General features: G+C 48.5%; 1 protein-coding gene across 4 annotated transcripts in view; it reads left to right on the forward strand.

Moving 5' to 3' along the window:
- LOC143929727 (hemicentin-1-like) overlaps positions 1-27539 on the forward strand; it is a 77591-nt gene that overhangs the window by 18236 nt on the left and 31816 nt on the right. For all 4 annotated transcript variants that reach the window (XR_013262585.1, XR_013262586.1, XM_077453698.1 and 1 more), the window contains exons 2-6: positions 8537-8875; positions 9905-10231; positions 13814-13921; positions 23093-23557; positions 25694-26056. Coding sequence is in view for 2 of the 4 variants with exons in the window: in XM_077453698.1 (XP_077309824.1) it covers positions 8537-8875; positions 9905-10231; positions 13814-13921; positions 23093-23557; positions 25694-26056 (1602 nt within the window). In the remaining 2 variants the exon portion in view is untranslated. The remainder of the gene's footprint in view (positions 1-8536; positions 8876-9904; positions 10232-13813; positions 13922-23092; positions 23558-25693; positions 26057-27539) is intronic.

Genomic DNA, 27539 nt, shown 5'->3' on the forward strand with positions numbered 1-27539 from the left:
CCCTACTGAGAGCTTCCCTACCCATACCCTCTATTCCCTACTGAGAGCTTCCCTACCCATACCCTCTATTCCCTACTGAGAGCTTCCATACCCATACCCTCTATTCCCTACTGAGAGCTTTCCTGCCCATACCCTCTATTCCCTACTGAGAGCTTCATTACCCATCCCCTCTATTCCCTACTGAGAGCTTCCCTACCCATACCCTCTATTCCCTACTGAGAGCTTTCCAACCTATACCCTCTATTCCCTACTGAGAGACTGAGTTCTTTTCAATGTTACTTGCAAATAAAAATTCCTAAAGGGATTCAAGTGTCGGTGTCTACGGTTTATTGGGCCATCAACCTTGGGAAGCCCCCTAGACGAACACGAGGTGGAGAAGATAACGGTAAACCCAGCAAAACCAGCCGCTCCTTCGGGGGTCAGTGCTACAAATTGTTTACGGGTTAGACCTAAATCCATTGAAAGGTGCAGGGAGTGGTGGATGTTTGTGATACCCAATTTTCAAGGTGATGATTGAGATGGTATGTGGGATTGCCCCTTTAAATATTTGGTATCTTCTAGTCCAGAGACCACCTCATTCAATATAAAATTCTTCATCAGATTTATTACACCAAGGCCAGACATGCCAGAATTTATGCTTCTTATTCGGTGGACTGTTGGCATTGCCAGTATTCCCCAGCAGACTTTGAGCATATATTTTAAGATTGAATATGTTTTATTGATTTTGAAAAAAAAAAGCAACAGGGGGTAAAAAAAAAGAGGGGGAGGGGGAGTAGTGGTAAATGAAGACCACAATGTGTACATAACATTGTATACATTTGTACTGTCAGGGCTGGGCTCAGCCCTTCCTTCTCTGAGCTGGCCTCTCAGCTGTTGGCTAATTGCCAGATCCTATCTCTTCACAGTGCCTCACCTGTTGATGATCTACTCGTCAGCCCTGGCTACTTAAAGCCGTCCAGCTCACTTCATCTCTGCCTTCGCCTTTGGTCACATCTCAGAGACTTTATCCTGTGTTCCTGTTGAAGACTTGCTTGGCTGACGTCCCTTCTGGCTCTTGATCCTGCTTGCTTTACAACTACATTGATCTCTGGCTCTCTGACATTGGCATTGACTGACTACCTGACCTGGTTACTGAACTCTGGCTATGTATTGACTACGCTTACTCTGTTTACTTTTTTATTATTATTAACCACTTGCCGCCCGCCCTATTACAAATTGACGGCGGCAAAGTGGTTTCATTATCCTAACCTGACGTCATATGACGTGATTAGGATAATGAGCCGCTGCGCGCCCCCGGGGGCGCGCATCACAGCGATCGTTGTTGCGGGGGGGGGGGGGGTCAGTCTGACACCCTGCAACTATGATCTCGGTAAAGAGTCTCCGACGGAGACTCTTTACCATGTGATCAGCCGTGTCCAATCACGGCTGATCACAGTGTAAATGGGAAGAGCCGGTGATCGGCTTTCCCTCACTCGCGTCTGTTAGACGCGAGTAGAGGAGAGCCGATCGGCTGCTCCTCTGACAGGGGGGGGTCTGTGCTGATCGATTATCAGCACAGCCCCCCCGAGGATGCCCACACTGGACCACCAGGGACACCACTAGACCACCAGGGAAAAGGTAATAAAAATCCATAATCCTCCCTAGACCACCAGGGTGCCAGTCAGCACAATGGGTGCCAATCAGTGCCCATAATGGATGCCAATCAGTGGCCACAATGGGCATCACTGATTGGCATGCATTATTGTTTGGCACTGATTGGCATCCATTACTATAACACCGATGCCGCCTATGAGTGCCCACCTGTGCCGCCTATGAGTGCCCACCTGTGCCGCCTGAGTGCCCACCTGTGCCGCCTATGAGTGCCCACCTGTGCCGCCTATCCATGCCCACCTGTGTCACCTATCTATGCCCACCTGTGCCGCCTATCTATGCCCACCTGTGCCGCCTATCCATGCCCACCTGTGCCGCCTATCCATGCCCATCCGTGCCGCCCATCCGTGCCAGCTATCAGTGCCAATTTGTGCCACCTATCAGTGTCCGTCCGTGTCGCCCATCCGTGTCGCCCATCCGTGTCGCTCATCCGTGTCGCTCATCAGTGCCGCCTATCAGTGCCACTTCATTGGTGCCACATTGGTGCCCATCAGTGCCACCTTATCAGTGCCCATCAGTGTAGCCCCATCAGTGCCCATCAGTGAAGGAGAAAACGTACTTATTTACAAAGTTTTGAAACTGAAACAAAAAAAAACATTTTTTTTTTCAAAATTTTCGGTATTTTTTTATTTGTAGCGCAAAAAATAAAAACCGTAGAGGTGATCAAATACCACCAAAAGAAAGCTCTATTTGTGGGAAAAAAATGATAAAAATTTCATTTGGGTACAGTGTTGCATGACCGCGCAATTGTCATTCAAAGTGCGACAGTGCTGAAAGCTGAAAATTGGTCTGGGCAGGAAGGTGTTTAAGTGCCCTGTATTGAAGTGGTTAAACAAGTGTGATTAACTGTACTTCTGTCTCGGTCTGATTCATGGTTTCTCACAGTAGGCAAAGGCCATGAATTCAGAAGATGCAGTCAGTCCACTTGTTGGTAATATTTTTTCCAGATTGGATTATCAGGATCACCGCATGGATCAGTTTGCCTTGGCATTACAAATGCTCCCGAGTTGCACGGCTCACCTGGAATCTTCCACTATGGCTGCTCTGGTACAACCTGCGTTGCTCCAGGCGCTGTGCAGCAACCTGCCTCGAGTATTTCCTCTATAAGAGGTATGTCTAGTTCCACTCCGCTTCACCAGTGATTTGGGGGCAATGCAGAGGGTTTCTCAACCAGATTGAGATATACTTTGAGATGCTGCCCCAGGCGTTTCCCACGGACAGAAGCAAAGTAGGTTTTGTGATATCTTTGCTTTCTGAGAGAGCCTTGGCCTGGACTAACCCTCTATGGGAGACACAAAAACCTGTGGTCCTGAGTTACCCAGAATTTGTGGCCTCCTTCAAAAGGGTATTTGGCATTCCCGCACGCTCCGCTTCTACTGCCTAGAGCCTCATGTCCATCAAACAGAGTACGAGAACTGTTGCCGACTACGCCATTGAATTCCGTACCCTGGCAGCAGAGGTTGCTTGGAACAATGAGGCCCTCCTGGCTGCTTTTTCTCATGGTCTCTCGGATTCCATCAAGGATGAGATAGCAGCCCGAGATATACCCACTGAGCTGGAGAGCTTGATCACATTTGCCATCCTCATTGACTCCAGACTCAGAAAAATACTCTCTCTTTTAAGGAGCGCTTGTGGAAGCCTCCTGTACATTTTTCTCCAAGCTTTACAGTTCCACTCATGCCTCCCTCACCTCCCGTGCCTCCCTCACCTCCCATGCCTCCCTCACCTCCCATGCCTCCTGGTACCGAGTTGGTCAGTGAAGATGAACCCATGCACTTGGGCTTCCCGCGTCTCTCTGCGGATGAGAGAGCCTTTAGGAGGAGGGAGAGGTTGTGCCTTTATTGTGGCCCGGCAGGTCACTTTTTGAAGTCTTGTCCTACCTGTCCAGGGAACACCCGAACCTTGAGGTCCTGTCATGGACAGACCTTAGGTGGCGTTGTTTTGTCTCCTGTTTCCCAAAAAGATAAGCCCCTGGTTTCCGATTACCCTTTCTTGGGCTGAGTCGTCCATCGAGATACAGGCTCTAATCGACTCTGGGGCTGCAGGTCTGTTCATTGATGCTGCATTTGTATCAAAGCACTCGATTCCGCTGCAGCTGCGTGACACTCCACTTGCCATTGAGGCTCTGGACGTGAGACCTTTACAGCCTGCCCATGTGACTCATGAGACGGTTCCGTTGTCCATGGCCATAGGGGCTCTTCACCATGAGATAATCCAATTCCAAGTAATTTCCTCACCTAAGTTTGCGCTGGTTATTGGTTATCCTTGGTTAAAGAGGCACAACCCTTCTTTTGATTGGCTCCATGCTGAGGTTCTCTCCTGGTCACCACAATGCAGCGAGACATGCTTCCTGAAGGTATCCAAGGTCCTGTGCCCCGCTTCACTCCCCTCCCTGCCCGATGTGAGTGTGCAATGTACAGGGATAGGGACAGTTGTAGGCACTCAGGTTGAACTGGATGGACTGGTATCTTTATTCAACCTTACTAACTATGTAAATGCACAATCATATGAATGGTGTGGAAGCAAAGTACCAGCTTCACCTTTGTCAAAGACATCGCTAAAATCGTGTTACTTCTCCCTGCCGGGTTTACCCTTTGTCGGTCTTGGAGGATAAGGCCATGGAAGAGTATGTTGCAGATGCACTTTCTCAAGGATTCATCTGCAAATCCTCATCTCATGCTGGTGCTGTTTTCTTTTTTGTGAAGAAGAGAAGAGTGGTGAGTTGAGATCTTGTATCGATTATAGGGGTCTCAATCGTTTCACAATTAAGAACTCCTATTCCATTCTGTTGATTACGGAGTTATTTGACTGCTTCAAGGGAGCAACGGTTTTCACGAAGCTTGATTTGAGAGGCGCATACAATCTCGTGAGGATTAAGGAGGGCGACGAGTGGAAAACTGCGTTTAATACCAGAACAGGCCATTATGAGTATCTCGTAATGCCTTTTGGTCTTTGTAACGCTCCGGCAGTTTTTCAGGAGTTCATTAACATTGTCCTCCGAGATTTGTTGCAGTTATGTGTGGTGGTTTATCTTGACGATATCCTCATATTTTTCAAGTCCCTGGAGAGCCACCACACAGATGTCTGTTATGTGCTTCAGAGACTAAGAGCAATCTCATTAAATTGGAAAAGTGTGAATTCCATTGTGAACAGGTTAAATTCCTGGCCTATGTCATTTCCACTGCTGGTTTTTCTATGGACCCAGAGAAACTTTCAGCAGTCCTAAAGTGGCCTTGACCCGTGGGTTTACATCCTCTGCAGTGTTTTCTTGGCTTTGCCAACTATTATTGCAAGTTTATTCGTAACTTCTCGTCTCTGGTCAAGCCCCTGACTGATATGACCAGGAAAGACGGCAACCCACAGAGTTGGTCTCCGAAGTCCTTTGAGAGTCTCAAGGCTGCCTTTATGTCGAGTTTTAATTACATTGTCTCATTCTTATCCAGTACTAAGAATGTAAGGGCTGACGCCTTGTCACAACAATTTTCCTCCACTTCCATGATGGAGTCATTTCCGGTTCCTGTGATTCCTCCTGAACGTATCTTGGCTACGGTTCGCACCAGTCTTACTTCTCCTTTGGGTGACAAAATTCTTGCTGCTCAGGTCCATGCTCCTCCTGAGAAACCTTGTGACTGCTGCTTTGTTCCCGAGAGTCTCCGTACTGCAGTGCTCCAGACTTACCATTCTCCCAAGGCAGCTGGCCACCCTGGGAAGAATCATCTCTTTTGGGCCATTTCCCAATAATTCTGGTGGCCTAGTCTACATGCTGATATAACCGCCTTCGTAGCTGCCTGTCCCGTGTGCTCAGAGTAAGTCTCCATGACACCTTCCAGTGGGCCTCCTACAACCCATACCCAATGGAGAGAGGCCCTGGACCCACCTGTCTATGGATTTCATTGTGGGGTTACCCAACTCCCAGGGTAACACTGTTATCCTTATGGTGGTTGACCAGTTCTCCAAAATGTTGCATTGTATTTAACTCAAGAAGTTGCCTACCTCTAAGGAACTGGCTTCTATTTTTGCTCGGGAGATCTTCCGCTTACATGGGCTACCCAAAGTGATTGTCTCAGACAGGGGTAGTCAGTTTGTGTCCCGTTTCTGGTGAGCCTTTTGTGCACAGTTGGGTATTCAGCTTGCTTTCTCCTCTGCGTATAACTCTCAGTATAATGGGGCTGCAGAACGAGCCTATCAGTCCTTGGAGCAATTCCTACTTTGCTATATTTCTGACCATCATAACAACTGGTCAGACCTCTTACCGTAAGTGGAGTTTGCTCACAACAGTGCCTTGAATTCAGCTTCCCGTTTGAACCCGTTTATGGTGAACTATGGTTTCCAACCTTCCGTGTTGCCTGACTCGTTTGTTCCGTGGAGTATTCCTGCATTAGATGAGCATCTCCGTGGCCTTTATTCCACTTGGGCACAAGTCCCGGAAGCTTTGCGACATGCTCCATAGGTACAGACTCCATGCTGACCGCAGACGCCTGCCTGCCCCTTCCTACCAGGTTGGGGACAGGGTCTGGCTGCCGTCTCGCAACCTCAGACTTTGTGTTCCTTCTTTGAAGTTCACACCTCGGTTTATTGGGCCTTTCCGTATCCTTCGCAGGATTAACCCAGGGGCTTACTCCTTGGACCTTCCTCCTAGTATGCGCATCTCTAATGTGTTTCATGTCTCATTGAAACCTTTGGTCTGCAACCACTTTACCACCTTGGTGCCAAGTCCTCACCCTATACAGGCTGAGAACCATGAGGAGTATAAATTTTGAAATCAAAGAGCTAGGGAACATTAGCTACTATCTGGGAATCCAAATAGAGAGAGAAGATAGACGTTATCTTCTCAACCAATCTCCGAAAATCTCTGAAATCTTAGAACAATTCCATATGCAAGATGCAAAGGAAGTGAAAACTCCTATGGAACCAGGCTATCTGAAGAGCAAAGAAACAGAAAACTCACTACCCAACAATGACACGTATCGCAGAGCAATTGGTAACCTGCTATATGTTGCCACTGTGGCAACACCAGACATAGCCACAGCAGTGGGCATACTACACAGGAAAGTCTTAGCTCCCTCTTAGTGTGACTGGAACGCAACAAAGTGTGTGATGCAATACCTCCAAAGGAACAATTCAGAGGGAGTTAAAGTTACCAGCAACATCCAAAACTGGTCGGATATGTGGATGCTGAATGGGCTGGGGACTGCTCAGACCACAAATTCACAAGTAGATTCATCTTCCAGTATGGGGAAGGAACCATAAGTTGGTATATTTGAAAGAAAACTACTGTCGCTCTATCTTCAACTGAAGCAGAGTAAATTTCAGCAGCACATGCTTGTCAACTTTTTGTGGACATTGGGGTAGACATGTCAAAAGAAGACAACCAGGGATGTATAAAGCTGTATAAAGCTTACGCAATCAGAAAGGGTCAATCCTAGGACCAAACACAAAAACGTCAAGTATCACCTTCCGGGGGATAATCAAAAGCAATGTGTTATTGACATTCAATACTGCCCAACCAAGGAGATGACTGCTGATGCACTCAGAAAGCCTTTGTTGAGGGAATATCATAGTTATATCCAGAAGAAGCTGAATATAATTTGACAAAGCACATGCTGTTGAGAAGGGGTGTTGGAAAAAAAACAGCAAGTAATATAAAGTTGCTTTATACTGTGAACTATACATATGCATTATACCTGTCTATACCAGTAGGTGGCACTGCAGTATTATAGTATGTATTCTATGGTAATGTAATCAGAGGAAGTATTATCCGTCTCAGTGTATGTTTAGTTATATGCTTCTGCTTCCTGGTCCATGGTATGATGTATTCAGTTCCTGTTTCTCATGCTGTAAGACATGTTCTGCTTTTTTCTCAATGAAAGTAAACTATTCTCTGCATCCAAGAAGCTTCCAGCGCATTATAATAATATCCTGTTAACAGTAGGTAATGGGTCGGTAAATGCGATCCAGCTCTAGACAGTTGAATGGAGCATCAGGGACCAGCTTTTGCAGCAGAGGTAGCATCTAGCTGTGGAGGTCAGCTATGCTTTCCTGGAAGGCCCCAAATTCTGATGTTGCTGCAGCGGAATCTCTTTTCTGTGGCTTCAAACTGAGAATGGAATGTATGGAGATCTCTCTGCAGTTCCTCAAGATCATTTTAATGGCTATTCAAAAGGATTGTGAATCTCCATGATAATTTTCCAGTAGGACTGTGTGCTGGCCAAAAACCTTGATATCTTGTCTGAGATCAGAAGAGAGCTTCTTCACAATGGTGGTAAGCTTGTCTCTTACAATTCCCCTGAAGTCCAGAGGTGTCTGGTTCCCGATCTGATAGGAGAAGAGTAGATGGAAATAGTTGCATGCTTTCTGCAACAGCTATTAGAGTTCCCCATAGATTGACGCATGTTGTCGTCATTCGCCAGGGCTCGGTGCTATCGTCTTGACTGCAGTCCTGTGATGGGGTTTCGGGTTAGAAACCAGCTTTGCTTAATTTTGCCTGGCTGCCCCCAATGGTACGAGAGCCTCTCACAGGGCTCACCACCTCGGAAATGCAGAGAGATCTCCGAATATGTACAGCTCAGAAGGCTGCCATAAACGCTTGGGATGTGCGGATCTCAGCTGCAGCGCAGCCATTCAGGTCATCTGTGTGCATGCGCCCCCATTTGAAAACCTTTTCAATAGCATCATAGTAGCTTGAGGACAGGAGAGAAAGGACAGACCCAAATGATAAATACTTGAAGGTAGTGGATAAGGTTAGGAGGAAAATCCAGGAAGGTCAGCATGTTACATAGATGATAAAAGTTGCAGGAGTACAGAATGTCTCTAATCTAATATAGATGTAATAATGATATTTTATTCCTCTTTTTTGGGTACAAATAACTTTATTTATATTTTATAGGGGCTCTGAGGGTGACAATGAGGATGTTAGTTGTGTCAGTACTGAGGGACAAGGATGTCACCATTCACTGTGATATAACTGGTCTTAATCCTGGGAGAGCCATTGCAGTACTATGGAAGAGGACTTCGGAGAACGGCACTGAGAACGATGTGTATGAATACAATGAGGGACGGGTAACGGTATTCAGACCGGGATGTTCCATGGAGAAGACGGAGATCCCAAAAGGAAACGCCGAGCTCCACATCCCCCGGGTCCAGTTCTCTGATGAGGGGGAATACACCTGTACAGTGATAAACACTCCGGATAAAGAGGAGGGCAAAGCTACCCTACAAGTGTCAGGTGAGTGACATTGCCCCTCCCTTCCCCCATACTGTGTGATATGGCTCTGGGGGTGATTTACTAAGAGAGTTGAGAATCTTCACTCTATATATTGTCACTGTGTTCACTTTCAATACCCAATCATGTGCAGATGAGAATTTTCTTTTTCTAGCATTGGAAAATGTAGGTGACCTTTCCTGGGTGAACATTATTTCCTCCTTCAGTAAATCAGCCCTCATGAGGAATCTCCCCCAGAGAAGTACTCCCTCTAGTGGTGGATGTGAGAGACCAGATCAGGGGTGTTAAACTCAGTCTTCATCGCGGGCCACATCAGAATTATGGCTGCCCTCAAGGGGCTGGTTTTATCTGTAAGTTTTTAAGACTAGATATCCAGAGCACCCCACCCCCTCTTGCTTCAGATGTCAAGGACCCCCTATCATTAGAAGTAAAGAATCCCCCACCCTCTCTTATAAAACAGTGCTCTCCCCTTATCTTGTGCTACTGCTAGGAAGAAGCGGAGGGCAGAGCTGGGAAGCAGAAAGTGCAGGGTCTGGAGGAGGGACAGAGGAGGGCAGCAGTCAGCTGCTGGAGTTTGCTGAATGTTGAGACCAGGGGGGGCTGAGACGTAAGGGTGCTGTGTAGGAGGAGTTCTGTCCTCTTCTTTACTGTCCACTGATGAGACAGGAAGGCAGAGACAAGTCTCTCTGCAGCTGCACGGAGAAGCGTTGGATCTGGCGAAGGAGTTCTGTCCTCCTCTCTGCTGCCAACTGCTGAGATAAGATGAGGACGGAGACTAGGGGGAGCTGCAGAAGAGGTGCGAGGGCCACATGAAATTGCCTGGCGGGCCGGATTTGGACCACGGGCCTTGTGTTTGACACATGTGGGCTAGATGGAGCCCAGTGACCAGTCTACTGACGGGAGGTGTCTCCTGTGTCCCCTCCCTCTGATCCACCATTACAATGGGTTCTTCTTGGTATAATCTGCACAGTCTGTGGATATGATCTCTGTGTTTTCTGCAGATTAGAACAATAATGATTATTCTCTGTACAGCTCCTCCATCGGCTGATGTGAACCCGGCAAATCCAACCACAGAGGTGGGGGCGGAGAAGACGATGACGTGTGAAGTTCACAATTTTTATCCAAAAGATATTTCCATACGTTGGGGTCAATATCGTAAGGGTTCTCCTGACTGTGAGCTCCTGGAGATCTGGACCTGTGTGAAGAATGTGCTCCTAAATCCAGACGGGACGTACAATGTGACAAGTCTACTGACCCTGAACCCCAAGATAGAGGACAATAGGAACATCTATTCCTGTATTATCAGCCACCGATCTCTACAGACTGAATTGTCCAGAAATGTCACCCTCACAGTGACAGGTCAGTAATAATTCTTATTATTTTACATACCATAGACATCATGGTAACTACCCATCTGTCATATAGAAGGGGACAGGGGCGTAAATACAACCTTCAGGGCCCCAGTGCAAGAAACCATGAAGGGCCCCCTGACCTTTTCTCGGGGGCCCTTACTCATGTTCTGTAGTGGGCCGCCTCCTGCCATCTTAAGGCCCCCACATGTTAGTGGAACGCCAGGGCCCAGTCACACATGTGACCTTTGAGACCCTGGTAGTTCTGCCAATGACCTTACTATTACTGGGGGCATTTTCGAAGCTGTAAGGGGGCACTCTGGAGGTACTAAAACAGTACCTCCAGAGTTCCCCTTTAATGCCTCCAGAGTGCCCCCTTACACCCACCTGAGTGTCCCCTTGGGATAAGTGGCAGTAGTGGTGGTAGAGGGAGGAGAATGTGATCATTGGTGGTGGTGAAGAGGATAGGATCAGAGGCAGAAGTAGTGGTAAGGGGGTGGGGGGATGAGATCAGTGGCAGACGGATGGTGGTGGAGGGGGGTGGGATCATGGGCAGAGGGATGGTAGTTGAGGGGGGATGGAATCAGTGGCAGAGGGATGGTGGTGGAGGGGGGGATGAGATCAGGGGCAGAGGGATGGTGGTTGAGGGGGGGTGGGACCGAGTGCAGAGGGATGATGGTGGAGGGGGGGTGGGACCAGGGGCAAAGGGATGGTGGTGGAGGGGGGGTGGGACCAGGGGCAGAGGGATGGTGGTGGAGGGGGGGTGGGACCAGGGGCAGAGGGATGGTGGGGGATGGGATCAGGGGCAGAGGGATGGTGGTGGAGGGGGGGTGGGATCAGTGGCAGAGGGCTGGTGGTGGAGAGGGGTGGTGGGATCAGTGGCAGTGGTGGGGAGGGTGGGATGGGATGGTGACACTGGCACTCACTTGCTCTCAGTGTCGGTCGATTCCCCCTCAGTGCTCTCTTAGGCTGGGTTCACACTGGAGCATGAAGTGGCACACAGCAGGGGGTCCGGTGTATCCCGTTCACCATTGGAGGTCTGATTTCAGTCTGAATTTTTGGCTGAATTCAGACCTCAAACAGACCAGAAGACACACAGGACCTCTATGCAATTCGCACCGGAGCGGCTCCGGAGATGTGTGAAGTGGCTCCATAGAGAGCTCCATAGAGAGCCGGTCACAATCTCCTGACGTGTGAATTGGAAGTGGGGAATCCCTCATCCAATTTGCACTAGTGTGGACCCGGCCTAAGTCTGGTTGCACAGTGCCTCCAGTAACACCTTCCCCGACATGGGAACTGTCATCACATCTCCTCACAAAGGGGAGATCTCCTACCCCTTCACCCTACGGACCCGTCAGCTGATCAACTGACTTTCTCCTCCACTCCATGTTTCCTCCTTCCGACATTGATCTGCTTGGAGGAACGGTTGGAGAGCTGTGCCAGTAAAAGTGAGTGCTGCACAGTGTATATTGAACCCCCCACAGTGGCTGAACGCCAGGGCCCAGTCACAAGTGCTGCCACTGGCAGGTGAAGTGTTTGGTTGGTGAAGTGTCCAGACTCTAAGCACCAAGATGCCACCAGCACACCTCCAGGAAATATTAATTTACTCACACAGGTGGCACAACAAGTGCAATATGGTGTGCAGAGTCCTCTATACATGGGCGATGATTGGTTCATGTGTGCCCATCAGTCCCGGGGTGGAGGATTGCATGTTCCCCACTCTAAGATTATTTTATGAATCTGTATGCCAGTGAGGAGCTTTCTCTGTATTCTGTTCCTTCAGCCTCTCACATATCACCTTCATTTATGGGCAGATCATTCCCTGACCCCTCGTGTCAGCTATTGCCCACATTCTGTTCCCTGGTGGCAGGTGGTCATAGACCCTCATCTCCTCTTCTGTCTGTACATGTCCTCCAGATTGCCAAGCAATACCAGCTTCTCTTCTATAGTAGCAGCAGGTCATTGGCCTACATTGCTCCCTTCCGGCCTCTTTTAGCACATTGCACTCTCTCACTTGCACAGGCAGGTAAGCGGCACTGGCGTCACTTCAGGTGGTGTCAGTTCCTTCAGCATGTTCAGGGACCTCCATCACTAACACTTCCCCAGCCTCCTTCACAGCCCAGCAGGGTCAAGTTTGAGGTTTCCGCATAACAGAAATAGGAAAGGTGATTTCTAATTGAGTCCTTTCTGATTCACTGCCCAACATACATAAGGAATTCACTTTACCCCCTTTGGTCCATCTGCCAACCAGATCAGGGGAAGTCTGCTCCATGTACTGCCTTCCTTTTAGAAGTTTCCACCAATCAATAATGGACCACAGAAGCTCTTCAGAACTCCCTAGACACATCCTGTCTGTGCAAAACAGAAGTATTTATCCCTTCCTCTCTCTTGTAACCTGTTTTATTTGCAGAATAACTTACTTTACTTACCAAAAAATATAAATAACACCCCCTGATATAGGATAATGAGCACAAAGCAACAGGTCCTCATCATCAACATTTCAGGGGATCTGGGTAATTTTGAGGTCCATCTTCTGCTTCCTTTCCTCCAAGAATAGCCTCTGTTTGGGGCATTGGAGTGTCTCTAGACATGTGGGAGGTGTGTGATGAGGTGTGTGATGTCGGAGAGGTGTGAGGTGAGGTCGGGGAGGTGTGTGATGAGGTGTGTGATGAGGTGTGTGGGGAGGTGTGTGCGAGGTCGGGGAGGTGTGTGGTGAGGTCGGAGAGGTGTGTGGTGAGGTCGGAGAGGTGTGTGGTGAGGTCGGGGAGGTGTGTGGTGAGGTTGGGGAGGTCGGGGAGGTGTGTGGTGAGGTGTGTGGTGAGGTGTGTGGTGAGGTTGGGGAGGTGTGTGGTGAGGTCAGGGAGGTTGGGGAGGTGTGTGGTGAGGTCAGGGAGGTTGGGGAGGTGTGTGGTGAGGTCAGGGAGGTTGGGGATGTGTGTGGTGAGGTCGGGGAGGTGTGTGGTGAGGTCGGGGAGGTTGGGGAGGTGTGTGGTGAGGTTGGGGAGGTGTGTGGTGAGGTCGGGGAGGTTGGGGAGGTGTGTGGTGAGGTCGGAGAGGTGTGTGGTGAGGTCGGGGAGGTTGGGGAGGTGTGTGGTGAGGTCGGGGAGGTGTGTGGTGAGGTCGGGGAGGTTGGGGAGGTGTGTGGTGAGGTGGGGGAGGTGTGTGGTGAGGTCGGGGAGGTGTGTGGTGAGGTGTGTGGTGAGGTCGGGGAGGTGTGTGGTGAGGTGTGTGGTGAGGTGTGTGGTGAGGTTGGGGAGGTGTGTGGTGAGGTCGGGGAGGTGTGTGGTGAGGTCGGGGAGGTTGGGGAGGTGTGTGGTGAGGTCGAAGAGGTGTGTGGTGAGGTCGGGGAGGTTGGGGAGGTGTGTGGTGAGGTCGGGGAGGTGTGTGGTGAGGTCGGGGAGGTTGGGGAGGTGTGTGGTGAGGTCGGGGAGGTGTGTGGTGAGGTCGGTGAGGTGGGGGAGGTGTGTGGTGAGGTCAGGGAGGTGTGTGGTGATATCTCTCCGGTCAGATACAATGTGACGGAAATCATTGAGGTTTTCATGTTGGGAAATGTTTCTACTTCCACATCATGTTTTGTTCCTCATTATTACAGAGAGAGAAGATACCTCCGGAGCCGTTATCACCGCCGTGGTTGTGACAATCCTGATTGTATTCATTTTGGGTCTTTTGGGTTTCTTCTACATCAGATTCATAAAGAAAGGTAAGGAGTTTGCACTCAATCATGAAAAATTGGCAACAAGGTGAAAGTGAAAAAAATCTTCTTCATTATTTACACCAGGAGTATAAATGTTCCATAAGACAAGCGACGCGTTTCAGTCTAGGCTTCTTCACAGTAAGGCCGCGTACACACGCGCGGACTGTTGGCCCAACTTTGTCCGTCCAACAGTTTGAGCGAACAGTCCGCTCAAACTTAGCATGGACGGACATGGCCACACACGACGAACGAACAGTTTGCTGAAACCGTGCGCGATGACGTGAACGGCACGTACGACGGGACGCAAAATACGACGTCCTATACACTGCATTATAACTTTCGGCTTGAAAATCCTTTCTGAGCATGCGCGCAACTTAGTTTGACGAACAAGCCTACACACGGGTGGACTGTTCGTTGAAACAAGGTTTCAGCGGACAGTTTTTCGGAATTTCCGTAAAACCTTGTCCGTCCAACTGTCCGCTGAAACTAGTAATGGTAGGTTATCCTCGCGCTATAGTGGTAAAGTTAGAGCAGGTTGGTGTGGTTGCAGCAAAAAACACCGACAGAGGTGCAAACCCTCCCCTCAAAGTGACAGTAAATAGTAAATAGATGGTGTTGCGCTCCACATAAAATAAATTAAGTCTAATAACACAATTACTAAATAATCTCATAAAATCTTGAAAACGCACTCATGTGATTAAAATTAAAATCACTAAATAATCGCATAAAATCTTGAAAATGTGCTCATGCGATTAAAAATTCCATTAATTCTAAAATAAATACCAAGTGAATAATACAGTGCTTGAAGCTATTTCCTACTAATATTCATAAAATGAAGAAGCTAAAATAATCTATATACTCGTGATAAAGTGACAAGAAAAAAAAAAAAATCGCAAGTCTTAAAATTATCAAAAAGAATCATGACATCAAACAAATCTGTGTCAGTCCATGAAAGTGCATACAAGTGCCAGCATATGTGCAAAAAAGAGTATATATAAAAATATACAATAAAAATATAAAAAACGGTGTATGAAAAAAATTATTATCACAAAATAAAAAAGATAATAGTCCAGCAAACGTGATAAAAATGTCTCTAAATAAGTGTACAAAGGCTAAATCATAAAGTTCATGCAGAAGATGAAATAAATCCACGCTGTGCTATGTGAAGAAATGAATCCTATGAACAACCCCGGGATGATTCCACCAGTGATTTTTCAGCTCCTTAAACGTGGGTGCTCACACACTGAGTGCAGTGGGTACCTTACCTCACTGCTGTCAGTAAGACAGCCAAATACTCCAGTGCAGCAGTTGTGTCCTCAAATGGGGTGTATATCCTCAGTAGGTATAGGGGAACTTCAACACTTTGCGGTGTATATCCTAAATGTAGTATGGGCGCCCCCAAACCTTTTCCTCCAGATATTCCGTAAGGGATCGCAAATCAGACCCAAGAAAGAAAGAGGGGGGCTCCAATAGTGAAGTACGTTCACACAAATGCTTTATTATAAAAAGGAACTAAGTCCTGGGTACTCACACTTATACAGTAAAAATCAAGCGTTTTTTTCACTAACAAACAACGAACGGCTTCCTCGTTCGTACCCCGGACGTCACTTCCGGTATCCTCCTATTAGTAGGAAATAGCTTCAAGCACTGTATTATTCACTTGGTATTTATTTTAGAATTAATGGAATTTTTAATCGCATGAGCACATTTTCAAGATTTTATGCGATTATTTAGTGATTTTAATTTTAATCACATGAGTGCGTTTTCAAGATTTTATGAGATTATTTAGTAATTGTGTTATTAGACTTAATTTATTTTATGTGGAGCGCAACACCATCTATTTACTATTTACTGTCCGCTGAAACTGTCCGCTGAAAGCCCACACACGAGCGGACTGTCCGCCCAAACACTGTTCAGCGGACAAGGTTGGGCCAACAGTCCGCGCGTGTGTACGCGGCCTAAGAGGTGTGAAATGTGGAATAGATTCTCTCTAAAAGTGGATCTGGTCGGCTCAGTCGATTTCTATAAGAAAGCTCTGGATTCTTTCCTCAATGTATAGAATATAATTGGATAATGGCATTTATAGGTAAAGGTGGTCCAGGGAATATCTGATTGTCTTTCGGGGGATCAGGAAGGAATTTTTTTCCTTGCTGGAGCAAATTAGATCATACTGTGCTGGGTTTTTTTTTTGCCTTCCTCTGGATTAACAATGTGTATAGGACTGTGTACAGTATATGGGATTGTATCGTTTTTCTTTTCCCTTTTTTATTGGTTGAACTAGATGAACTTTTTTTGAACCAGACTAACTATGTAATGCTGCAGACACACAATCAAACAATCGGGTGGAAAAGTCCGGCAAACTCAAGTCCGCCGGACAATCCCCCCCGTGTGTAGCCTCCAGTGCACTTTTTTTTACCCAAAAGTACGGCGGACTTAGAAAGTAGTTTTGCACTTCAATCTTCCCGCCGGACTCGCATTTCGGCGGACAATCCGGCCGTGTGTGTGTGCCAGTCCGCCGTACTTTTGAAATGAACGGACTTTTCCCACCCGGAGAGAGCGTCTCCAGGTAGCCGGGGCCAGTGAAGGAGACGTCGCTGGCCCCCCAACCTGGTATGGACTTAAAGGGGAACCCCAATGCCGAAAAAATCGGTGTGGGGGTCCCCCCCAGGTCCACATCAGACCCTTGCTGAGCACGCTACCCGGCCGGCCAGGAAAGGGGGGGACGAGCGCACCCCCCCTCCTGAGCCGTACCAGGCCGCGTGGCCCCCCCACCCCAAAGCACCTTGTCCCCATGTTGATGAGGACAAGGGCCTCGTCCCGACAACCCTGGCCGTTGGTTGTCGGGGTCTGCGGGCGGGGGGCTTATCGGAATCCGGGAGCCCCCTTTAATAAGGGGCCCCCCGGATACCAGCCCTCCCAGCCTATGTGAATGAGTATGGGGTACAATGTACCCCTACCCATTCACCTGTAAAATAAAGTACAAAAAAACACAACACACAAGGGTTAAAATAGTTTATTGCACAGCTCCAGGGGTCTTCTGTCCGTCTTTGGGGGTCTTCTCGCCGGACTCCTCCGCTATCTTCTTCTAGCTCTTTTACTAGCGAAGGAGCCCGGTCTTCTGTCGCCGCCGCCTTCTGTTCTTCTCTTCAGATGTTGCCTCGTCGCTCCCTCCGCTCACAATGACGGGGACAGAGGATGCTGGGACCGTGACATCATAATAGGCGGGGACATCATCCGGTGATGTCCCTATATAAGTCGCCGTGCACCCGGTCCCCGTCATTGTGAGCGGAGGGAGTGACGAGTCAACATCTGAAGAGAAGAACAGAAGGCGTCGACGACAGAGGCGACAGAAGAACCGAAGAGGGGGACAAGACCCCCGAAGTCGGAAGAAGAGGGCGGCGGCGAGGAAGAAAGCCAGGCCCCTCCGCTAGTAAAAGAGCTAGCAGAAGATAGCGGAGGAGTCCGGCGAGAAGACCCCCGAAGACGGAAGACCCCCGGAGCTGTGCAATAAACTATTTTAACCCTTGTGTGTTGTGTTTTTTTTGTACTTTATTTTACAGGTGAATAGGTAGGAGTACATTGTACCCCATACTCATTCACATAGGGTGGGGGGCCGGTATCCAGGGGCCCCCTTATTAAAGGGGGCTCCCGGATTCCGATAAGCCCCCCGTCCGCAGACCCCGACAACCAACGGCCAGGGTTGTCGGGAAGAGGCCCTTGTCCTCATCAACATGGGGACAAGGTGCTTTGGGGTGGGGGGGGGGGCGCGGCACCCCCCATGTTGAGGGCACGCGGCCTGGTATGGCTCGGGAGGTTGGGGGGGCGCTCGCTCTTCCCCCCCTTTCCTGGCCGGCCGGGTAGCGTGCTCGGACAAGGGTCTGATGTGGACCTGAGGGGGACCCCCACGCCGATTTTTTTCGGCGTTGGGGTTCCCCTTTAAGTCCATACCAGGTGGCGGGGCCAGCGACGTCTCCTTCGTGGGCCCCGCCTACCTGGAGACCCGCTCAAAATTAGCGGACTTTCCTCCGCGTGTGTGGGCGAGTCCTTTCATTTCAAAAGTACGGCGTATTAGTCCGCTGAAAAAGTGCCGTGTGTGGGTAAGTAGCTCGTTCGGAAAGTCCGGCGGATAGTCGGCTACGTGTGTACGCGGCATTAGACCTTATTTAGAGAAAGTGACATGAAGACGGACAAGACACATATATAGTGCCTATGGAGACTCGCACACCCCGAGACAACTGTCAGCGTTTAAAAAGTGGGTGGAGTTCAGGTCACTAATATGTTTACATAAACACAAAATACATCAAACAGAAAACAAACATAAACTAATATGATACCCACAGAGATGAAAAATAAATAAAAACCTGTGTATTCAGTAGTGTCATATAAAACAGAGGAGAAGAAAGCAACGAGGGTAGGGGGGTCTAACCCAGATGCATATCAAGGTCCCATCTGACATTTAACCCCTGGAGTGCCTGGTCTGCACCCTTTGTATCCACCATGCCTCCTGTAGTAATGATCTGCGATGCCTCCCACCTCCTCTGGGAAGTACAGGTACTCTATCAATGTCACAGAATCTAAAATGAGTGATGTCACCCCCATGAGTATCACCCCCATGATGACTGTCACCCCCCATGACTCTCACCTCCATAAGTGTCACCCCCCCATGAGTGTCACCCCCATGATGACTGTCACCCCCCATGACTCTCACCTCCATAAGTGTCACCCACATGACTGTCACCCCCCATGACTGTCACCCCCATGACTCTCACCTCCATGAGTGTTACCCCCCCATGAGTGTCACCCCCATGACTGTCACCCCTATGACTCTCACCTCCATAAGTGTCACCCCCATGACTGTCACCCCCCATAAGTGTCACCCCCATGACTCTCACCTCCATAAGTGTCACTCCCATGACTGTCACCCCCATGACTGTCACCCCCCCCATGACTCTCACCTCCATAAGTGTCACCCCCATGAGTGTCACTCCCATGAGTGTCACCCCCCCATGACTGTCACCCCCCCATGAGTGTCACCCCCCCATGACTGTCACCCCCCCATGACTCTCACCTCCATAAGTGTCACCCCCATGAGTGTCACTCCCATGAGTGTCACCCCCCCATGACTCTCACTTCCATAAGTGTCCCCCCCATGAGTGTCACCCCCCCATAAGTGTCACCCCCATGACTGTCACCCCATAAGTGTCACCCCCATGACTGTCACCCCCATGACTCTCACCTCCATAACTGTCACCCCCCATAACTGTCACCCCCATGAGTGTCACCCCCCCCATGAGTATCACCCCCATAAATGTCACCAAGATGAGTTTCACCCCCCATGAGTGTCCCTGAAATCTTGTGAAACATTTATCTTCTTAGCTGGAAAGTTACAGGCATGTTCTCCAATGAGAGAACAGATTGTGTACCCCACATACTGCGAACCACAAGCTGTACAATATATGAGATACACGACATAGTTAGTGCCGCAATTAATGTAATGCTTCATTTTAAATCTCTCACCCGTAACTAAGGAGTCAAAGGTTTTAGTGCACAGATTTAAACAACAATATCTACATGTATTATCTGCACGGCATTAAATAGACTCTGGGACAAGAGTGACCCCAAAGAGTGACCCCAAAGAGTGACCCCAAAGAGGACGCCCTCTGGCTAGAGAATCCTTCTTCTAATATCACGTGTAACTCTTTATCTGCATACAAAATTGGGAGATTTCTTCTTACAATATTAGTTACTCGGTGATATACATTGGAGAATGTAGTAACAAATGTAACCTTATTAGGTTCAGAGTTCTGTTTGTTATTCTGATTTACTTAATGTGATTGTAGCCGTATGAGAGAGTAGACCTTAATGTTTTAGTTCTTAAAGGGAATTTCAGAACTATCCAGGAAAGGAAAACCTTTGAACTAAGGCCCCTTTCACACATGCGGACGGTATGTCCGTATTTCATCCATCCGTTTGCGGATGAAATACGGACATACATGCATCCCTATGGGATAGCGGGTGTCGGGGGATGAACATCCGCAGACACCCGCTATTGTCCACCTCCGCAACTGTCCAATTCTGCAGACGGAGGAAAATCCTATTTTTCTATCCGTCTGCAGAGCGGATCGGATGAACACGGACAGAAGGTCCGTGCTCATCAGATCCCCCATAGAGGAGAGCGGAGAGCTGACAGGGCGGTCCCCGCACAGTGTGCGGAGACCGCCCTGTCCGCAGCCGGCTCAGCGGGGACAATGGAGCGATCCCCGCTGAGCGAGTGGATCATCACGGGGCGGATCATTACTGATCCGTCCCGTGTGAAAGGGGCCTAAGGCCGCGTACACACGGGCGGATTGTCTGTCCAACTTAGTCCGCTGAACCGTGTTTCAGCGGACAATCCGCTCGTGTGTGGGCTTCAGCGGACTTTTTCAGCGGACAATCTGACGAACAAAGTCTTACGGAATTTCCGTAAGACAGTCCGTTCAAACTTGGTTTTGTCCGTCCAAACTTGGTTTCAGCGGACAGTCCGCTCGTGTGTAGGCAAGTTGGACGGACTAAGTATGGCGCATGCTCAGAAAGGATTTACACGGCCGAAGGTTGCATTGCAGTGTATAGGACGTCGTTTTTCTAGTCCCGTCGTACGTGCTGTACACGTCATCACGCACGCTTTCAGCGGACTGTCTGCTCATCGTGTGTGGTCAAGTCCGTTCATGCTAATTTTGAACGGACTGTCTGTCGGATTGTCTGCCGAACTTAGTTGGGCAGACAATCCGCCCGTGTGCACGCGGCCTAAGAATGATAATTCTTTTTGACACAAAAAATAATGGCCTGAATTTAGATATAGGTTTCCTTGCCCATTATACTAAAGTTTTACAACCCTCTCTTTGACTAGCAACCCCCCCCCCCCCCCCCCCCCCCTCCATTCCATAGCTCTCCCTCTGTCTCATCTCACTAACTCTGCTGTTATCTTTATTGCCATTGATTTGTATGTGTTTTTTTTTCTCTTCTTTCCCTCAGAGGTGTTTTATTTGTTTTTTTTGTTTTGTTTTTACATTCTGCTTAAAAATTTGTAAATCAGTACTGCTTGGACCTTGAAGAAAGGGACATACCCGAAAGCTTGTCCTGAAAAATTGTATGTTAGTGCAAATAAAAAAAGTATCACGGACAGTACTCAATTTATTCTGATTTGTATCGCTATTCCTCTGTACGGTCCCTTTCATTGGCAATTCTCCTGCCTTACTCCCAGATAGGAAAGCCTCTGTTAAATTGGTGGCAAACCCTTTACAACCACTTTAAACTACAGGCAAGCCTATAATTAGACTTACCTGTAGCTGCACTGGATATCTCCTAAACCGTGCAGGTTTAAGCCAACTGAAGCAAGGGCACATATGTGCCCTTGCTTCAGTTGTATTGTGCCCTTCCCACCGGCTCCCACGCATGCGTGGAAGTGACATCATCGCTGCTCCGGCCAATCACAGCGCCAGAGCTGCGATACCCGGAAGTAACCTCACACTGGGGCAGAGGGGGTGTTGGTAGTAAAGCGCCACTAGTTTTAGCGGAGCTTTACTGTCGTTTTAGCAACGTTTTTCAGCCACTAGTGGGGCACTTTTAATCCCCGCTAGTGGCTGAAGAAGGGGTTAATAGCACCCATGTAGTGCCGCTGCGGAAGTGCTTTGCAGTGCTGCCCATTCATTTCAATGGGCAGGGCATTTTAGGAGTGGTGTATTCACTGCTCCCGCACTGCCCCAAAGATGCTGCTTGTGGGACTTTTTCTTACGTCCTGCAAGAGCACCGCTCCATTGTGAGAGCACTCGGGCTTCCATACTGGAGTGACAGGAGAGGCGCTTTACAAGTGTGAAAGTGGCCTAAAGGAGTCTGTTCTGATGATCTCACACTCCCTATCAAAGAGTTTCTCTGTTGAGCAATTTCTAAAGGCTCTAATGAACTCTCCCACAGGTATAGCCTTGATTGTATGTGGGGGATGGTAACTCGTTGCATACAACGTAGTGTTTCCCTTGTAGAGGTGACTAATCCTGTCCCAGAGTTGCTTTCAAGAGTAACATCCAAGGAATGTATAGAAGAGGTATGATAGTTGTATGAAAAATGGAGATTGAGATCATTATTGTTTAAATATTCAACAAATTCTATAATTGCTGTAGTAGGACATCCCCACACTGCCGAGACGTCGTCTCCGAGACAAGCAAACCAATGTAAATGTCTAACATACGGGTTCTGGTGTGAGAAAAGAAAAACTTCCTCCTACCAACCTATATAAAGATTTCCCATATTAGGGGAATATTTAGCTCCCATCAATGCCCCGAAGGATTGTAAATAATAGGATCCATCGAACATAAAGGAATTCTGGGTTATTAGAATCTCTATACATCGGAGAAGATATTCTTGTAGTTCTTTGTGGATGAGTTTTATTGTTGGCAGTTCACCGCTGGGAGGGCTACATCCTGGTAAGGAAGACATTAATACAATGATTTTAAATCTATTGTTCCCATAGAAATCTGGAATATAATGGATTTTATGACTCTAGGAAAGTACTGTGCCGTGTCTTTAATGTAGTCTGTGGACTGGGTAGAAGGTGTTTGTCCACCAATTGTCCTAATCGTTCTAAAAGGGAGCCGATGGCAGCTACAATAGGGCAGCCTTGCATGGGCTTCCATGAATTATACATCTTCACTAAACAAATGAAGAACAGACATTTCTGGATTCTGCGTCAGAAGATAATCGGCTGTTTTGGGGCTTAGTAAACCCATCCCCCTACCTCTAATGATTATATTCCACAAAGCTAATGTGAAATGTTTGGTAGGGCCTGCCTTGAGGGGTTCATAGATTAGGGTACACCGTCTCTTCAATGTCCAGATTCTGATTGTATTGTGTTGTATTGTCTGTGCCGGGATTGTTCCTGGAAATAAGCAATCAGCTGATAACGTGTTGTAAGAGCCGACAGTCATTTGGGATGTGTCATTTATATTGGTGACCTTACAATTCATTAAAGGGATTTTCCACCTTATGATGAGTTTTTTGATATTGATAAGTTTGGTAACTTTTGATAAATCCTTAGATTTTTACTTTTTATCTATCCCCCCCATGGTCTCCAGTAGAGGTGTCCTATCCAGTGTCTTGGGATTGATCACATAGTAAATGTAATAATACGATGATTTCCTCTTGCAGATCCCCCCATTCTCTCTGAGATTACCGGGAACGATGAGCTGACCGACATGAACAGGACGACTCTGACTTGTCAGATTATGGACTTCAGACCCAACGACATAGAAATCTCTGTGTGTATGAGAAGATCCGGGGAGGAGATGAGGACCATCTATACCTGGAGGTCTGGAGGTCACCTCACTCCAGTCAGGATAAGTAGAAGTGATGGAGGAGGGTATGAAGAGGTTGAAGATGTGGAGGAGGGGAGACAACTGATGAATGGATTTGCAGGACACGAGGACAGACCTCTACAGCTGGAGATGACTCCTATTATCAGTAAGAAGAAACTTGGTGCATTCATCTGTCAGTGTTCTCTCCAGATAACTCCCAGCTATGACCGGGATAATGGAGCCGAATTATATGTCCGTGTAAAACACCCGGCACTGACCTCTCCGGTCTCGGTACGCAGGACACTCAACGTCAATGGAGGTGAGACTCTTCTCTTCTACATGAAATGGATTCTTTCTAAAGCTTTCCTTGTCTATTATATGATATTCTTACATTTCTGATTATAACTTGCATTGATTTGTCTTTTCTGACCTCCTAGATCAGGGGTAGGCAACCTCGGCCCTCCGGCTGTGGTGAAACTACAAATCCCATCATGCCTCCGCCTCTAGGAGTCATGCCTGTGGTTGTCAGGGTCTTGCAATGTCTCATGGGACTTGTAGTTTTAAAACAGCTGGAGGGCCGAGGCTGCCTACCCCTGTCCTAGGGGGCAGTAGTGGGCTTTATTGGGGTGAGAAGGTGTTTATCATGAGGACATTTCTAACTTGTTGGGGACCCTCCCAGTGAGAAGGACCCCCTCCATCCTAGGAATACATAGAAGAGGGAAGTAGTAATTCATGAGCAAGGCCTAATGAAAATTGGAGGATAGATGTCCAGATGAACTGCTGAGAATACTTTCATTTAAAATCCTGTTTTCACTTTTTTTGATCCTTTGTTCCATCTCTGTGCTGTCAGTACAACCTCTTTGCTGCCATTTGAAGTCCACATGCCCTCCAGAGATGGCTATATGGCATATCTCAGGGCGGCTTTCCTGATGGTGACATCAGTAGACCATGTCTGTGTAATGTGTGTGTGGGATATATATTGTGTACTGGCTCCACCTCCATTGGGTATTCTGCTTTATGCCACACAGATACTTCAATGTGTTCATGTATGTACTATTGTTTTGGCCATGTTGGTTTATATCGATTTATGTACCATGCATAAGTTTTTCCATAAAGTTGGTGCTAAACTCCGTGTATGAGGGACCCCGCTGAACCTGAAGAGCTCCATTCCCCACAAGGTCTAAATTTGGCCCAAAGAGCAGAGTTGGGGGAGACAGTCAGAGAGTTGTCACCCAGGGGCATAACTATAGGGGGTGCAGCAGTCACGACCGCAACTGGGCCCTGTGATGCAGGGGGCCTATGCAGCCCCCTCTACATATGGCCGGCAGCAGCATAGGCAGCTAGGGGTACCAGTGCACCATGCACACGGGTGGCTGGAGGTGGAGGGTGACTAGCAGAGCTCCATGCTCGACTATCGCACTGGCTGGTCTTTAGTTGTGCATTCCCCGCATGACCTGTGTCCTTGGCCGGCTCCTCAGAGTACCCCTCTCCTGCTCCATGCATTGCTGCTCAGTCCAATGTCTGTTCTCCCCAGCCAGAGTCCCGCCCCCCCCCCCCCCAAGTCCGGCCCACACTGCACTGCATACTTCTCCTGGGTAAACAAACTTTAAGCACACAGATGCAGTGCAGCCGTATGAGAGCCCCCCGGAGGACACTGCAGGCTTGTCTGCCAGCCCCCCTCCTCCCCCGTCATACACAGAGGATGAAAGGTCTTTCTGGGAGATATGCTGATCGCCCGTCCAGCACACTGGATGGAGCCCAGGCCAACATGGATGAGTGCACGGCCTACAGCTTGGTCATGGTGAGTGAGAGGACCCCATCCCCCAAACACCATTACATACCCCCTCCATCTCCCCCTGGGGACAGGGACCCCTTCTCATGTGGGGACAGGGACCCCCATCTCCCCTGGGGACAGGGACCCCTTCTCACCTGGGGGCAGTAACTTCATCTGCCCTGGAGAAAAGGACCTCATCTCTTCTGGGGACGGGGACCCCATCCTGCCTAGGGACAGTCCCCCAATGGGGCACCTAAAAATTAAAAAGAAAATAATAAAAAAAAACTACTGATACCAGTGGTGGAACTACAGGGCTCACAAAGGTCATACCTGTGACCACACCCTGGAGTTCCACCGCCGGACTCAGAGGGAAGGGCCCTGACTGGGGTTCAGGGGGGCCCTTCATGGTTTCTTGCATCGGGGCCCTGAAGGTTCTAGTTACGCCGCTGTTGTCACCCTATAACAGGAACTGTCTGAACTGTGATCTTCACGGCAGGATCTTCAGGAATTTTTTTAATGACAGCTGCAGATTTACAATGATTTAAAACGACTTTAGAATTTACGGGAACATATTAAAGCTTCTATTAGACGTTAGTGATTGGGTTTATAGATCCTTTAACAAGTATGGTACATTGTTGCTTTATATTTTTACTGAGTAAATGTATAAATTCTCTTATTTAGTTCCTCCCAAGTTATTGTCCATCATGATGCCGGAACGTGTCATCCATGAGGAGCATCTGACTCTCACCTGTCCAATAAATGGGTTTAAACCGCGAGATTTGTCCATCACCTGGCTGAGGAGGGAGAAGAACCTCCCAGAGACTGAACTGGTAACATGGAATTCTGGGAGTAACACCATTCACAGCGAGAAATATTCCCATAGAGTTCAAGAAAATGAGCATGATGATAATTCCTACAGCTGTATAAGTGCTCTGACCATGAAACCGACTATAAGAGAAGATGATGGAGTGACATATATCTGTAGGACCGTCCACCCCGCTACAGATCACCGGGAGGACAAAGAGCAGATCCTGAATGTGACCGGTGAGTATTGGCACACATGGTTTGTGTTGTTTTCCCCTCATTGATGTTCCTGGGTGCAGACTAGGGAGTTATCCAGACCAACCCCCCAAAACAGCATCAGCATTTTTTGGGGATACTTGGAATCTGCCATGGTCCCCAGCCCTTGATGGAGCCCAAGAAACACTCAGACATTGCAACATGTCCAGGAGATTCCATCCCACGTCTATTTATACAGAGTGGCAACATATGTCAGAGCTGGAATGTATGTACAGGAGAGGAGTGTGGAGGGCATGACAGTGGGTGGTATTTACAGGAGAGGAGTGTGGAGGGTATGACAGTGGGCAGTATATACAGGAGAGTGTGGAGCATATGACAATGGGGCGGTATGTACAGTAGAGGAGTGTGGAGGATATGACAGTGGGGTGGTATGTACAGTAGAGGAGTGTGGAGGATATGACAGTGGGCACTATGTACAGGAAAGGAGTGTGGAGGATATGACAATGGGGCGGTATGTACAGTAGAGGAGTGTGGAGGATATGACAGTGGGGTGGTATGTACAGTAGAGGAGTGTGGAGGATATGACAGTGGGGTGGTATGTACAGGAGAGGAGTGTGGAGGATATGACAGTGGGCACTATGTACAGGAAAGGAGTGTGGAGGATATGACAACGGGCAGTATATACAGGAGAGGAGTGTGGAGGATATGACAATGGGGCGGTATGTACAGGAGAGGAGTGTGGGGGATATGACAGTGGGCGGTATGTACAGGAGAGGAGGGTGGAGGATATGACAGTGGGCGGTATGTACAGGAGAGGAGTGTGGGGGATATGACAGTGGGCGGTATGTACAGGAGAGGAGTGTGGGGGATATGACAGTGGGCGGTATGTACAGGAGAGGAGTGTGGAGGGTATGACAGTGGGCGGTATGTACAGGAGAGGAGTGTGGAGGATATGACAGTGGGCGGTATGTACAGGAGAGGAGTGTGGAGGGTATGACAGTGGGCGGTATGTACAGGAGAGGAGTGTGGAGGATATGACAGTGGGGCGGTATGTACAGGAGAGGAGTGTGGAGGATATGACAGTGGGGTGGTATGTACAGTAGAGGAGTGTGGAGGATATGACAGTGGGGTGGTATGTACAGGAGAGGAGTGTGGAGGATATGACAGTGGGCACTATGTACAGGAAAGGAGTGTGGAGGATATGACAACGGGCAGTATATACAGGAGAGGAGTGTGGAGGATATGACAATGGGGCGGTATGTACAGGAGAGGAGTGTGGGGGATATGACAGTGGGCGGTATGTACAGGAGAGGAGGGTGGAGGATATGACAGTGGGCGGTATGTACAGGAGAGGAGTGTGGGGGATATGACAGTGGGCGGTATGTACAGGAGAGGAGTGTGGGGGATATGACAGTGGGCGGTATGTACAGGAGAGGAGTGTGGAGGGTATGACAGTGGGCGGTATGTACAGGAGAGGAGTGTGGAGGATATGACAGTGGGCGGTATG

Source organism: Lithobates pipiens, unplaced genomic scaffold (genome assembly GCF_037356315.1).
Source record: "Lithobates pipiens isolate NorthernLeopardFrog02 unplaced genomic scaffold, aLitPip1_a1.2 Scaffold_24, whole genome shotgun sequence".
Taxonomy (NCBI): domain Eukaryota; kingdom Metazoa; phylum Chordata; class Amphibia; order Anura; family Ranidae; genus Lithobates; species Lithobates pipiens.